General features: G+C 52.2%; 1 protein-coding gene and 2 long non-coding RNA genes across 4 annotated transcripts in view; 2 read left to right on the plus strand and 1 right to left on the minus strand.

Annotated features, from left to right (window-relative positions):
- ANTXR2 (ANTXR cell adhesion molecule 2) overlaps positions 1-1,271 on the minus strand; it is a 111,132-nt gene extending 109,861 nt beyond the window's left edge. Inside the window, exons 1-2 of the mRNA XM_068680464.1 lie at positions 1,000-1,271; positions 379-450 (exon numbers count right to left, since the gene is read on the minus strand). Coding sequence (XP_068536565.1) covers positions 379-450; positions 1,000-1,133 — 206 coding nt within the window. The 5' untranslated portion in view covers positions 1,134-1,271. The remainder of the gene's footprint in view (positions 1-378; positions 451-999) is intronic.
- A 178-nt stretch (positions 1,272-1,449) lies between these two features.
- On the plus strand, positions 1,450-2,285 carry LOC137855854 (uncharacterized). Its single transcript, XR_011096013.1, has 2 exons — positions 1,450-1,705; positions 1,822-2,285. It is a non-coding gene; the product is annotated as an uncharacterized lncRNA (long non-coding RNA).
- A 5,489-nt stretch (positions 2,286-7,774) lies between these two features.
- LOC137855856 (uncharacterized) lies at positions 7,775-11,175 on the plus strand. 2 transcript variants are annotated; one of them, XR_011096015.1, is made up of 4 exons: positions 7,775-8,325; positions 8,671-8,940; positions 9,621-9,776; positions 10,218-11,175. It is a non-coding gene; the product is annotated as an uncharacterized lncRNA (long non-coding RNA). The 2 variants fall into 2 exon arrangements; XR_011096014.1 differs by lacking the exon at positions 8,671-8,940 and having other exon boundaries at positions 8,004-8,325.
- The last annotated feature ends 2,274 nt before the right edge of the window (positions 11,176-13,449 follow it).

Raw genomic sequence — 13,449 nt, forward strand, 5'->3', positions numbered from 1 at the left:
TCAGATTGCTATCTTCATCTAGATCTCTAAAAGCAGTATACATGAAATGCTGTATGAGAAGTATCTCCCTGTGGTTCAGGGAAAAATATGTATGAGAAGTATTTCCCTGTGGTTCAGGGAAAAATAAGATCAGAAAAAGAGGTATTCACCCCTCAAAGTACTCTGAGAGACTTAAGTGTTTAAAGATGCTTACTATCGCCTTTTTACTGAGTTCCAAACATGAGAAAATTAAGGGAAAGTTTCCAAGATTTTCTCGCAATCAGGGCATTAGAAGCCAAACTCTTAACATGTTTGTGAGAGGGATCTACCGAGCTTACGAAAACGTGGGCTTTCTCAAGCTATCCCAGAACGAGAGACACTGCAGGGAACAAAACGCACCTCACAAATCTTTCCGTCAGTTGATGCACAAAATCAAATATCTCGTGCCAGTTCTGCGCTACGCTCCCAGACCTGGAAAGAAAACCAGAAGCGTGTGAGTCGTAGGCCTGAGTTACAGAAAGGGGGGGGGAGGAAAGGGGCATTTCCAGCGAGACCCAGCCCCCCAGGACTGTTTGGTCCCCTCAGGACCCCCCCGGAGGTTCCCGGGGGCGGTTTTGGGGCTGTTTCCCGGTGGGGCAGCGAGCAGCAGCCGAGCCCGGCCGCCGCAAACTTCCCCGCCACAAACCCCACCGCCGGCAGCTGCGGCGGGGGAGGGGCGGCAGCTGCCCGAAAAACGGCCGCCGCCGGCACTTTTATTTTTACTCAGAAAACGCCTTTTTACCTCACAAAAACAATAATAATAATAAAATAATACATAATAATAGTAAAACAAACGCGACGGTGGCGCGCGGCGACCGTTAGCCCGGCGCGGCGGCGGCGGCTGATCGCGGCGCGGGGACCGTTAGCCCGCTGAGGCGAGCCCCGCGCGCTGACCGTTAGCCCCCTGAGGGGGGCCGTGAGCCCGCTGAGGCGACCGCCAGCCCCGCTCGCCGCCCCCTCAGCCCCCCGCGCAGCCCTTACTTGTCCAGCACGAAGTACAGGTCGAAGGCGCCGTGGCACGACGGCTGCTCCGGGGCCGGGGAGGCGGCGGCGGGCGGGAGCAGCAGCAGCAGCGACAGCAGCAGCGGCGGCGGCGGCAGCGAGAGCCCCGCCATGGGGCCTCGGGGCGGCGGCGAGGGGACGCGGGGGCCCGGCGCGGCCGTGCTGCCGCTCAGCGGGCGCGGGCGCTGCTCGAGTGGCCGCCCCTCGCCCGCCGCCGCCGCTCGCCCGGCCCGGCCCGGCCCGGCCCTTCCCCGCCCGTCAGCGGCGGGGGCCGGGGCCGGGCGGGCTCGGCCCGCCTCCCTCACCGCCCCCCCGCTCCCCGGCCCCGTTGGCCGCCCGCAGCCCCGAGCAGGGCGACCCGGCTCCGCCGCAGGCGCCTCCCCGCCCGGCTCGGCCGTGCCGTGCCCTCCCCTCAGGCGCTGCCCTGCCGGCTCTCTGAGGCAAGTTTGAGAGCCGAGCGAAGCGCTTGCCACACGCCACGGGGCTCGGAGCCGCTGCTTGCGGTGCAAACTCAGAAGCGAGGCGCAGCCGGGGCTCCCCGGGCCCCCCGGCAGCCCCCTGAAGGCCGGGACGCCGAGCTCAGCCCGAGCGAGCCTGCCGCCCTCCGAGGAGGCTGAACCGCCAGCCTCCTCGCGTTGTGTCTTTTTAAACTATTGTTCTTATTTTTAGATCACTGCTTCCCTTTGTAAGCACTTTGCCAGCTCAAAGACCGCTCAAGTTCTTTTGCTCCCCCCCAAAACCAACCAAAAGCTGTTCCAAGTCGTGTTACATCCATGCGCATTAACCATTTTCTCCTTTCAGGAACCGGCTCCGACAGACCCAAACTGTTGCTCTGGGACTGCGCGCGTGGTAACCACCAAACTGCACCGCTTCACAATAGACTCTGCCGTGCTAAATATAGAGCAGGCATTTGGTTTGAAGCATAAGCTGGATCCTTCACAGCGAACATGAGGCACTGTGGAAAGCGTCACTTTATGCTGCAAGAATATTATCTTTTCAGAGTTTGCCATCTGGGGCCTCAGGTTTTCGCAGGAAGTTCAAATATGCTTTATAATCTTAAAATATTATCTGAAGGCTAAAAAGATGCGTGAGTTTTCTCTGATGAAAAATTCTAGCCACGAGCTGCATAGACCAAAATTATCTCCCCAGTTAAAAATAAATGTCTAGCCTCTAGTGCTTTGTTTCCTGCATGGAGTTTTCGCCACAAGCTCTATGTGACGAGTGATTGACAGGATTTCAAATAAAGTTGTTTTTTCTTTTGTTCACCATTTTGTTTTAACAGCATCTGATCCAAGCGGCTTTAATTTCCAGTGGGCTGCATTCACAGCTACGATGCAGGGAAGCTGAAGGTGCGGGGCTCTCCAGTGCCAGAGACTTCAGGAGAACTCAGGAGACTTCAGGCTTAGGGCTAGGCAGGGCATTCTTCCTCACCATGTGCTAAGCTACGTTTTTCTAGGCAAATAATATGTCCCAGAGCTCTCAAATTTACCAAAAATGTGTCTCCTACCATGATATCAGCCATGGGAGCAATGAATCAGTAAGGCTGCCCAACTGTGGCAAGATAAAACATGGGTCAGAGGTGTCCAATGCCTTACAAGAAAATACAAGTTTCCTTCAGAATTGGTCAGTCTCCTGAAACAAATGGCTTGCGGTGGAACTGGCCACAGGGTGAGCAGTTTAACAAAAATGCCCCAGAAATTACCTTTTTCTGCCCCATCCCCTGCCAAATGAATTATTCAGGAATCAATATGGGTTTGTGACTGGCAGTAAGCTGTCACGTCATTGTGGCTTTTATTAAATTAATGTTTTATGGGTTTGCAGGAGGCCTGGTACGCAGGGAACACAGATGGGACCGGGAGGAATTAGCCTCTTCAGACGTGTAAGAGGGGTGCTGCAGCCGAGTGCTCCTGGCCTGCGTTTCAGGGCTGCTGGGAGCACACCCGAGCGTGACCGTGACCTCGAGCTGTGTCCCTATTAGAGAAGCACATCGTACTGCAAGCTTCTGTGACAGAACCTCTGCTTTACTGCGGGTATGGCTGGCACGCAGCTCAGGAGAATGCAGCTGGCTTGCTGGGTGAGAAAAACTTGCGGTGTGGTGGACTGATATTTGTTATCCTCATGGAGCCTCCATCTCTGAGTCGACATCTTTCTTGTTCATGCGTGACAAAACACAAGAAGAATCCCGTGTCAGTCACGGCAGCGATAAGCTGGCAAAGTTGATATCTCTAACATCCATCTTCTCCTTGTCACTTCTAACAAACAGGTTTCCCACGCTGAATTGATTGTTGGAACGACAGGACGCCGCACAGAATTCTAAAGTCTTTTCTTGCTAAATTGGATCGCAACACAGTTCCACTACTGTGAGATCAAACAAGTATTTTCCGTTTCCCTGCTGCAGACGTAGGAACAACCTTGGTCTTTAAAGGAGTACTATTCCCTACAGAAAGAGTGATGTGAGGAGTGCAGAGACCGGTAGGGCACACAAGCAGGCAGAGGGCCCAAACTAACCAAAAAGGTGTTTCATGCTGAACAGCGTTACACTCGGCAATAAAAAGGGAAAAGAGAGGAGTTAGGGACGCTGACCGTTCTTTGCTTGGGAACTGGCTGGGTATCCCTCTACCCTTGGGAGGTGGTGAGTGGTTGCATTTGCATCACTTATCTTTGTTTTCTTTTTCTCTTCGTCCACATTTCCCTCACAAATTTAATCTGAGCCCACGTTTTCTCGTGTTTGCCCTTCCTCTCTTGTTCCTCCATCCCCTTAGAGGGGAAGGAAATGAGCAGTGATTTGGTGTGGCTGCCTACGGGGGCTAATCCACAAGAGGAAGTCACGATAGCAGGATTGAACAGAGCCTGAGAAAAAAGCGTGTGAGCTACAGAAGTTACATGCACTTAGAATCCAGTCCCACACTGTACTGCACCGGAGCAGCTTTGTGACCAGAATTTTCATCTGCATGAGCACAACCACTTTACTGATGTTTTTAACTGAGACAGTGACCTAACAAGGATCGTGTGCCTCTCACAGGCCTCACAGGTGAATCAGGTACATGGCCTGCTCCAAAAAGGACCTGAAGCCTCTTCCCTCTGCAAGAGGAACTGGGAAAGCTGCAGTCAGAGGTGGCTTGATGGAGATCTTCCTCATGGGCACGGTGCTCTGCCCTGACACGGCCATGTCAGAATGCCATTTCCGTGCCAATTGGAACACAAACCTGAGCCCCGGTGTGATGTAAGCTGGAAATTTTACCAAAGTCTGTGGACCAACAGTGATTTACATCAGCCAGAGATCTGGCTCATGAAGTTCTCATGTTTCTGAGCTAGCAAGGCTAAAGGGCGAGTAAGCTGCATTTTACAGTTCCCGTGAATGTTCAAAACACAGAAGATTAAGGGCTGAGCCGCCTGTGCTTTGCCAAAGACTCAGCAAAAGCAAAGGCTGCAAATCCGCTACTTTTAAGAAAGGCTGAGCAGCGCTGGCCTCTCCCTCTCTCTGCGGATACCTCGAATCCAGCACGGCGTGGTGAGAGTCACCAAAACAAGGCTGAGCTTCAGCCTCCAGATCTGCATGAGCCTGCCCTGAGCCGCAGGAGTGTGTGTCACATTATCCAGCTGTTGGAAATTTTATTTCAGCTGCATGTGACCAGCTGCTCACAGAGAGAACGACCCTGCCAGTCAGAGGTGGGTGACAGCCAGGGTTTGCTCTTTCCCAGTTTCCAAGTGTGTGAATTCCTCTTTTGGTCTGTGGTTTGTGCTGAAGTTGCAGATAAATCAAGCCTGTTTTGCTGGAAGGGTTAGATGAGACAGAGATAGGCAGGGAAGCACAGGGTAGTAGCCTGTGGATATTTACATGTCCTTGGCTTTATTTGGATTTATGTGGCCTCCTCGCCCAATTCTCAGAACTCATCAGACCACTGTGTCTCTCCTGCCTCTTTCCCTTCCTCCTCCACCACGACAGGAACCCTTAGGGGCTGAGCAAAATCCAGTCGGGTGCTTTACCCCATCGCATTTCTCACTATGCAAATACTCAGGCAGGGAGCGCAGAGCAGAAAAATGTGGCTGCCCAGACAACTGTTTATATACAGAGCCGCCAGAAAGAACAGGCTCGTGGAGACAGGGCTTCAGCTGGAGCCTCCTGCTGCCTCCTCTGGTGCCAGGGGAGATCTGTGCTGATACCCAGGGAGCTGGATGGGAGTTCAGTCCCATGACAAGGTGGAGGAGAAGGTGGTGTAGCAGCAGGGAGATGTTCCTGATGCTCTTGGCAGCACCAGGAGACCTCTGTACTGACACCAAGCAAGCCACCTGTTTGCTCTGTGCGCTGCTTCGTCCACTATCATTTCCCTCAGCACTCACAGACAGGTTCCCCACGTGTTCTCCCTTACTGCCCACCCACCCACACCTTCTCTTTGCCCCACGCTGCTTGGGAAGACCTCAGGTGAGCCGTGTTTGTGCCAAACCGAGCTCTGCCTGTTTTAGAAGCGTTTCCCATGGTGGGAAATAATTCACCATGGGGAGGTGAGCACAACAGGAGTGGAAAGGGCCATCGGGCTCTGCCAAAGTCAAGCAGAGAGTCGGTGACCCCACACACTGCCTTCCCTATAGGCAACAAAGGGTGGGCAGGACTTTGCTGCTCGTTAAGTTCAATTCTGGAGCAGGGAACCTCAGTGCAACCTCTGTGAGACAGAGCTGCTTTCTGCAGGACGCTCAATGGCTGCCAAAATTCGGTCTGGGAAAGATTAAACTTGTGTGTGTGTGGCTGCAGTTCTGATTAATCAAATATACTTTCCAATGGAGGTCCGGATTTGTCACGCTGCCACAGTCGGGGGCTCTCCCAGGCACTTCGAGCTGCCATGGGCCGACAACACCACATCTCACTCTTTGCAAAGGGAAAGAGAAGCCACTGCGAGTCCGGCACTTCTACAATCTGTGGTAGTCACAGAGGAGCTGCCTGCTGGAGGATTAGCCAAACAAATCCTTTTTCCCCCGTACAGATGTAGCCCAGTGGTCTGTGTGCATTCTGCACGCTAGTGTATAAATGAATAAATAAAAAGGCCAGCATTAAGTAACACAGGAACTCATGTTAGTGCGGCGTTGCATGTATCATCCAGATGGAAAATATCTGTCTAGACAAATCTGGGAATTATGCAAGCTCAGAATTCCTGAATAATCATTCCTTTCTGACATAACGAAACCATTTGCGATACCCACCAAAAGTACACTGAACAACACAGGAAAAACAACAATAACAACTTTAAACTCTGAAAACTAAGAAATCTGAATGTTACCAATCCAGTGGATAAGAGATGCTATACAAGTGAGCACAGAGCTCTGCAACTAGTGTCTGCACATGGGGCTTCTCACTGCCCAGGTGAGCCAGGGATGATAATCGGTGCCCGTTCCTGGCCTCAGCAAAGGCAGAGAAGCTCTCCTGGTTTTCAGCACGATGCTCTGCTGGCTGTCACTGCACTGGGACACACGGCACCTTCTCCAGTGCTCTTTGTTCCCACTACACTCAGGCGAGCAGAGGGACTGAGAAGAAAGACAGAAAGGTGTGTTGTCCTTGTGCAAACCATCACAGAGTCAAAATAAGTCAGCCCTGGCCTGGTAGGAAAAAAAAAAAAAAAAAAAAAACACGTGATGGAAAACATCAAACTCAGTGCCAGAAGCAGCCGCTGGCTTGGAGCAGCACCAAAGGATCACTTCGGATGGGATTTCAGCACAACTCTAGGGTTGCAGTGACCCTGTTTGGTCTTCTCGGGAAACAACGGCACAGCCGGAGGAGACGGGGAATGAAGCAGGCAGCAGTTCTCCCTGAGGGGAGCTGGGTGTATCCCATCAAAGGATGGGATCCTACAGATTCCCAGGTAGGTACCCAAAGGGAGAGAAAAGAAAAGAAAAAGTGAAGTATCTTGATTCTGTGGCCACCCAATTTTCTATGGTTTCGTCACTTGATGCTAGGGGGAAGGAGCAAGCCCCTTCTGCAGAGCATCCAGACAAGAATGTAACTTTTGTTCTGTTCGGGGTTATCCTGGTTAAAAAGTGACTGGTGTTTATCTAGCCTGACCTCTTCGGGGCTGGAGAGGAGAAAGAGAACATGACACTGTCAAGTCAATGTTCCCTTCTAGGGCCTAGGGAGAGAAAGGGAACATAACAACTGGAAGGATAAATGATGGAAGAACTACTTATGCTGCTGTTTTAGGGAGGGGGCTGTGTAAATATTTGTGCAAAGACAGCTTTGCAGGGCTCGCAGGCTGCAGCAGAGCTCCCCCTGACACCGTGTGCGAGCCACCGTCGGACCAACAGCCTGAAAAAGCAGATGTGCCAATTTCCTGTGCTTGATGATGATGGCTCCTAATTACGCCAGAGCTGTGGCAATGTCCTCTCTTATGTATGACTCCTAATTTTGTTTCGTGAAGTCATCTGTGCAACGCTCTTCCGGCATGCAATCACCGTCGAGACGCAGTCACGGAGAGCCCTGAGCTGAGCGCCAGCGGCAGGCAGCGCCAAGCAGCCCGCATGCAGAAAGCCTTCTCCCGCCACCCACATTTGGGAAATTCAGCCCTGTGTGAGCACTGTGTGCTGCCGGAGTCCTGTGAGTCTCCTCAAAAACATGGCCCAGTGCAGGTGAGCTGGTGCCGGACCCGTAGCAGGAGCACGCTGCACTTGCAAGCGATGCCCTGCAGGTCGGTGGTGTAACACGGCGTGCCCAAACACCTTGTGTAACTTGGGCTTTGAAAGGGTTGGAAGGGACTTTCTGATTTTATTTTTTTTTTCTCATGTGCAGTTTTAAGAAAGCATCTTGCATTTGTTTGGCATTACTTTTTCTTTTTCTTTTTTTCCTCATGATTTCTCCCCTTCCTGCCCCCTGCAGCCCCTTGTAGGATTTGCCCATTTGTCTTTTCATCCAGAGCCTGCTGTCCTCTCATGGAGGTCCCTTCTTTCGCTTGCTGCTGGAGACACCTGCAGCCCGTAACAGCTGCTGGCTGTTCCCTGGTTGCAGGCCTGTCATTATAAGGGCCCAAATGTGAGCACCTGGGTGTTATCATTGGGGTGTGCTGCAAGTAGGGGGGGAGAGCCATGCTCCTGGAGCTCAGCTGGTGGTGGCAGTGGCTGTCCCTGCGGCAAGGGGAGAAGCTGCTGCTGGAGGGACTTGGGCTGCCCCAAAGAAGACCTCACGTGGAATGAATGTGACCTTGTAGTGGTCAAGACAGAGGGGAGAAAGCTGCACGAGGAGGAGGTTGGGCTGTGTAGCACCAGCAGGAGCAAATAGGGAGATACTGGACCTTTTGTGGAGGTTTTATGGGGCACTGCTTGTAGGTAAGAGCCGGCATCCCATGGAACAGGAGAGGAGGGGTGGTGGCTCCAGCCTGGGCTCCTTCCCTTGAAGAGCCATGGCATGAAGCTCTGGAGGTGGCTGGTTGTTGTGGGGACAGGACAGTAGCTGTGCCGTCTGCATCCTTGGATGTATTTGAAGTTTGAGTGGTCCTAGTCCAGAGTTCGGGTCTGAATTGGGTATTTACCAGGTTTGGAGCAGGAGGTTTGACTAGCAGTGGTGTAAGGCCTTCCCCTACCTGAATGATTAGGAGAGTTTGGGGCATTTAAAAGTATGGCTGAAGCATGTAATTGTGAACCTGGACATGGTGCTGCCTGGACTGTTTTCAGGTTAATGAAGTTCTATCAGTGAAACAAGGAGTCTGTTAGCTCGTGTGAAGCTGCAGTCAAGCCTTGTGAAGGATGTGCCTGAGGAAAACCGAAGGTTACGAAAGAGGCTGGGGTTTCTACTGTGGTCAGCCTTTCCTTTGCATCCATTGTCAGCAGCCGGGTAGGAAGGAAGCGGGCTTGTGAGAGCCTTTTTCAGCTGGGTCAGGGGCTTTTGCCGTGGGAGCGATGCTGGCTGCTCCTGTGGCAGCTCCCTGGCTGTCAGGAGGAGAAGTGAGTGTTGGTGATACCCTGCTGGTCTTCAGATGGGAGGGAGGTGGTTGGGACTTGTCCTAAGTGGACTTGATTGCATGTGAGCAGCTTTCTCTCTTTACTACAAGACTCACGTAGCAAAGAAAGTTTTTCGTGAATCACCCTGAGACTGGGCGGCGCTTTGGTGCGTGCTGAGGCTGTGCAAACAAGATGGGCTCTAACTCGCTCGTAACTCATTTCCTGGGGTGGTGCTGAGTCACAGGGCACTCACCTGGGCTGTGCACCCAGGTGTAAGCAGAGATGCCTCGCAGCACTGGCATGCTGGGGTGCGTGTGCCCTGCCCTTGCTGCTTGGAAGCATTGCCTTTTTTTTTCTCCTTGTTTTTCTGTTTGCTCATTTAGGCTTTCCTGCTCCTGACCTGGTGAGAACCCTTGGAGATGGCTGCAGCCCCAGCAATGTGTCATGGTGGTGGGTACTGAGAGGTGCTGGGTGTACACAGACCTGAAGAAATGGGGGTCTCACACCTGGGGTGGGAGCAGGAGGGTGTTAGAGTTGGGCAGGGTTCACATGGGATGGGTGGTCTGTTCTGCTGTCTCAGTTGTCCCCTTGTTACACTGACCACAGTGATTTTTACCTGTGTCAGGAAGACCCTGCAGCTTTTGTACACCTGTTTTCATTATCAATATTGTTTTTTTTCTTAGTATGACACAACTTCATAAGGCTGAAGCTAATTGAACAGACCATCAGCTCCACTGGGTTTGCCTAGGAGATACGCATCATGCATCCCCATGGGCTGAAGAGTGGAGGGTGGCTTCATCTTGCTGAGCTGGATGTGTCCTAGATGCTCAGCACCTGTGGTGAGTTGGTCTTCCTGGGTGATGAAGAAGACTGAGATGTGTTGTACCTGACAAAAAGTGGATATCTTGGGGTGGGTTGAAATGCTTCTGCAGACAGCAGAGCCTGGCTCATGCTTGGACTGGAGCAAAGCAGGTGCATGCGTTTAGTGGGATGCCTGCTGCCAGCACAGTAATGTTCGGCAGCCCAGCTGTGCCATGAGCAGCATGGTGATGGAGAACTCCCACCTCTACCTTGCACAGCACACTTCATCCCAATGGATCCTGCGTCACATGGCAGATGTGATGCAGAAGGCAGGCTATGAGGGCAGCAAAGCTACTCAGAGTGATGTGGCAACTGCTCAGCAGCAGACACCAGCTGTACGTGTCCTTATCTGCAGGAAATAAAGAATATCTCTATGAAGTCATGGCGATAAACCCAACCTTCCTGACACTTCCTTTCAGGAACTGCAGGGACCTTGATGAACCGAGGGGAAAGACCAAGCTGAGTCCTCCATGAGGAGTCATCACCTTAGTCTCTACCCTGTGAAAAATTGCATACATCACATCCTGTCAAAAAAAAGTCCAATCGCTTTTTAAATTCAGACAGGCTTGGTGCAGTGACTACTTCACTGGGGAGCCTGTTCCAGTGTGTGACCACCCTCTCGGTGAAGAACCTCTTCCTGATGTCCAGCTTAAAGGTGAAAAGGTGAAGGTGGCAGCTGTGGGAGATGCGCCCTGAATATCTGTGGCTCACTTGGTTGTCTGCCCAGATTCACTTACCTGAAAGGGGTCAGTAGCTAAGGCAATGTCTGCAGCTACTCGTGCATTTTCTCTGGGGCATTTTTCCATGTTTGTTTTATCCACCTGCAGTGCAATTCTTGAGAATTTCCTGCGTGTAAAGCAGGCAGGCTGAAATCTCCTTGTGCATCTCTTCAAGTCCCCAGGTTTCCTTGAATAAGACATGCTAAGAAACAGTTTCTCACCTTTTGTGTTGTGGGAATTGAGAGCACTCAGCATCTTGTAGGAAGTGTTTCACATCTTGCAGAAGGAAACAGTTACTGAATGTAGTTCATCAATGCAGAATGCTGTGATGTGATTTAGAAGCTCATTAGAGATCATAATCATAGTGGCAGATGTTGGTCGAGACTAAGAACCAGCACAATGGAAAATAAGGAGCTGCTTGCCACAAGGTTGATGAAGTTTTGAGGACACTTCCAGAAATGCCTGAGTTCACATATGATGTAGTTCACATATGATGTGGAAGTTGTTCTCCAGGTTTCTAGGTGCATAAATCCCTTGAAAAATAGGATGTAAGTGCTCAAACACCTGAAGTCCTTGTCAAGATATGACTCCTTGCTTGTAAGGAGTAAAACTTCAATGAATGCGTGTCTAATAAAGCCAGCATTAAACTTGGATACAATGCTGTACTAAAGGAGTTTTAACCACATATTTAGTGTGGGTTGCATGCAGTGAAGATGGGGATTTGTGGGGCGGTGGGATAGCCCTGCTTTTGTGATGGCTGAGCCGGTGCTCCTTCCTTTCACACTTAACTTGGGTGTGGGTTGGGACAGCTCCTCCACCTTCCCCCATAGGCAGCGGGTCACAGCTGTGTTTTGGGGGAGCATCCTGGGGTGTGCCATCCACTTGGAGGGAGGAGAGAACAAAATGGCAGTGAAGAGCCATGAGAACCTCTCCAAGGTAGTGTAAAGAAGGCAGTTGCACCACGGGGCTGTGCGTGGTGGTAGTGACAAAGGAAACTGCGTAAAGCCATCATCTTTCCTTTGGGAACCCGTCCCTCTCACTAGCTGAGCCATGTGAGTGTCTCAGTCCCTGAAGTGATGTGGTTTTGCGCAGGCTGACATCCGGTGTCACCACATCCTTGCACATCAGGAAGCGTGCCATCCTCCTCCTCGGTGTTTTTTTGGGGAGTGTCTCTGCGTGCTAGGGGCCTGGATGGCTTCCTGGGGAAGCCCAAGTGATGCTGGCACCAGGAGTGACTCGGCTTTAAAGCCTAACTGTATGATTTTGGTAAGGGGAGTGTCTTAACAAAGCCTTTCTCGTTGGGATATGGAGTCACCTGATGAAAGCATGGCCAGATAACAAAAATCTCCTCGCAGAAAATGAGCTCTTGGTTGCTGCAGCTCTGTTCTTGCGAGGCTTTCCATCTGCCACACAAACAATATCTGACTGAGCCCAGCAACGCTCCGTGCCAGCAGCATCGCTCCTGACAGCTTCCAGCTGTCGAGCAGGCGCGGGCACCCAGGTGCCACGGCGAGCCAAGGAGCGTGCGATAGCAGCCCCGTGGGAGGAAGAAAGGGAGGCACCTGGTGTGAGCCCTGAGCATCCCCAGAGGGGAGCTTTGTAGAAAAGGGTACTGAAGAAGTGAGGAGGATGGGTCCACGTGGCCCCATACAGACACTGATCCACTGGGGTGAGTTCCTCCTAGTGACGTGCCAGGCTCTTTGCTGTGAAATGAGGCTAAAAGCATGCAGGGGATGGTCCATGTGGAGCAGGCTGGGGCTCAGCTCAGTGGCTTGCTGCAGCCCCTTGTGGCCCTAACACACCTTTTTGGGAGGTGGGAGCACCCGGGAGCCACCGTGGGGCCCTGAGCGCAGCCAGAGCCTCGAGCTGCTACTGTGGCACAGATGATCTCCATAAACTGTGATGACATTAATCTAATGTATGCGTTCTCCTACAAATGTGAATACCAACAAATACAAATTCTATGCAAATAAGGCGCTCGCGCAGTATGTGCAAATGGCTGAACATCTGAGGACTCAAATATTACGGCAGAAGTTTCTCACAGGGATGCTGGATCCAAAACGTGCCGCTGCGGAGCCCGTCTGCGCTCCCACGGGAGCTTCCAGGTGAGGCGGAGGGGGACGGCACCACCAGGAGCCAGGATGTGGGTGCCCGAGCATCCCATGACTGACCCCCTCAGGGGATGAATGTGATCCTGAAGTGAGGTTGGGGCAATGCTGCCACTGGTGAGTGTCGTGGGAAGGTGAGGGCCAGAGCACAACCCCCCTGTAAGGGCTGTTTTTGGAGACCCAGTGCTGTGTGGATGTGCCCCATCTCTGAGCTAACATAGTGGGGATGGGGGTGGATGAGAGGAAGCAAGTCTAAGGGGGTTATTCCATAGATGGAGACGTTGGTCCCTTAAAACCGTCCAGCTCTTGTGGTGCTGGCATGGAAATGGCAGAGGAGAGCTCTGAACCACCCTTGAGATGTCTGTGGGTCTGTCAGCCAGGGCTGCTCACCTGGCACACATGGTAGGTGTCTGTTTTTATTTGTGTGGCCCCCTCAATAAAACAGGCAGAGCAAACCCGTACCCCTGGATAAGAGTTAAAGTTGGCAGCTCCCAGTGCACCGTGAAATCTTGTTGGATTCCTAGGAGCTTTTTGCTACTTTGCACTGGATTTTTCTCCTTTCCTAATCCAGGTATTGCTCAAATTGTCACAAGAAGTTTTGGTTTACAGCCCATGTACCCCCTGCTGGCTGGCACAGACCAGAGGACAAACAGGTCCCTGCTTCTGCTCGGGGCTGCGGGGAGAAGGCAAGCCCCAAATTCCATTTTGGGGATGGGGAGAGCAGGTCCTTGGGGCAGGGAATTTTCTGTGGCTGGGAGGGGAACGATGGGGCAGCACTGCCAGGGATGCTTCAACCCAAATCCTCCCTTCCCTGGCAGCTATTG

Source organism: Anas acuta, chromosome 4 (assembly GCF_963932015.1).
Source record: "Anas acuta chromosome 4, bAnaAcu1.1, whole genome shotgun sequence".
Taxonomy (NCBI): Eukaryota; Metazoa; Chordata; class Aves; order Anseriformes; family Anatidae; genus Anas; species Anas acuta.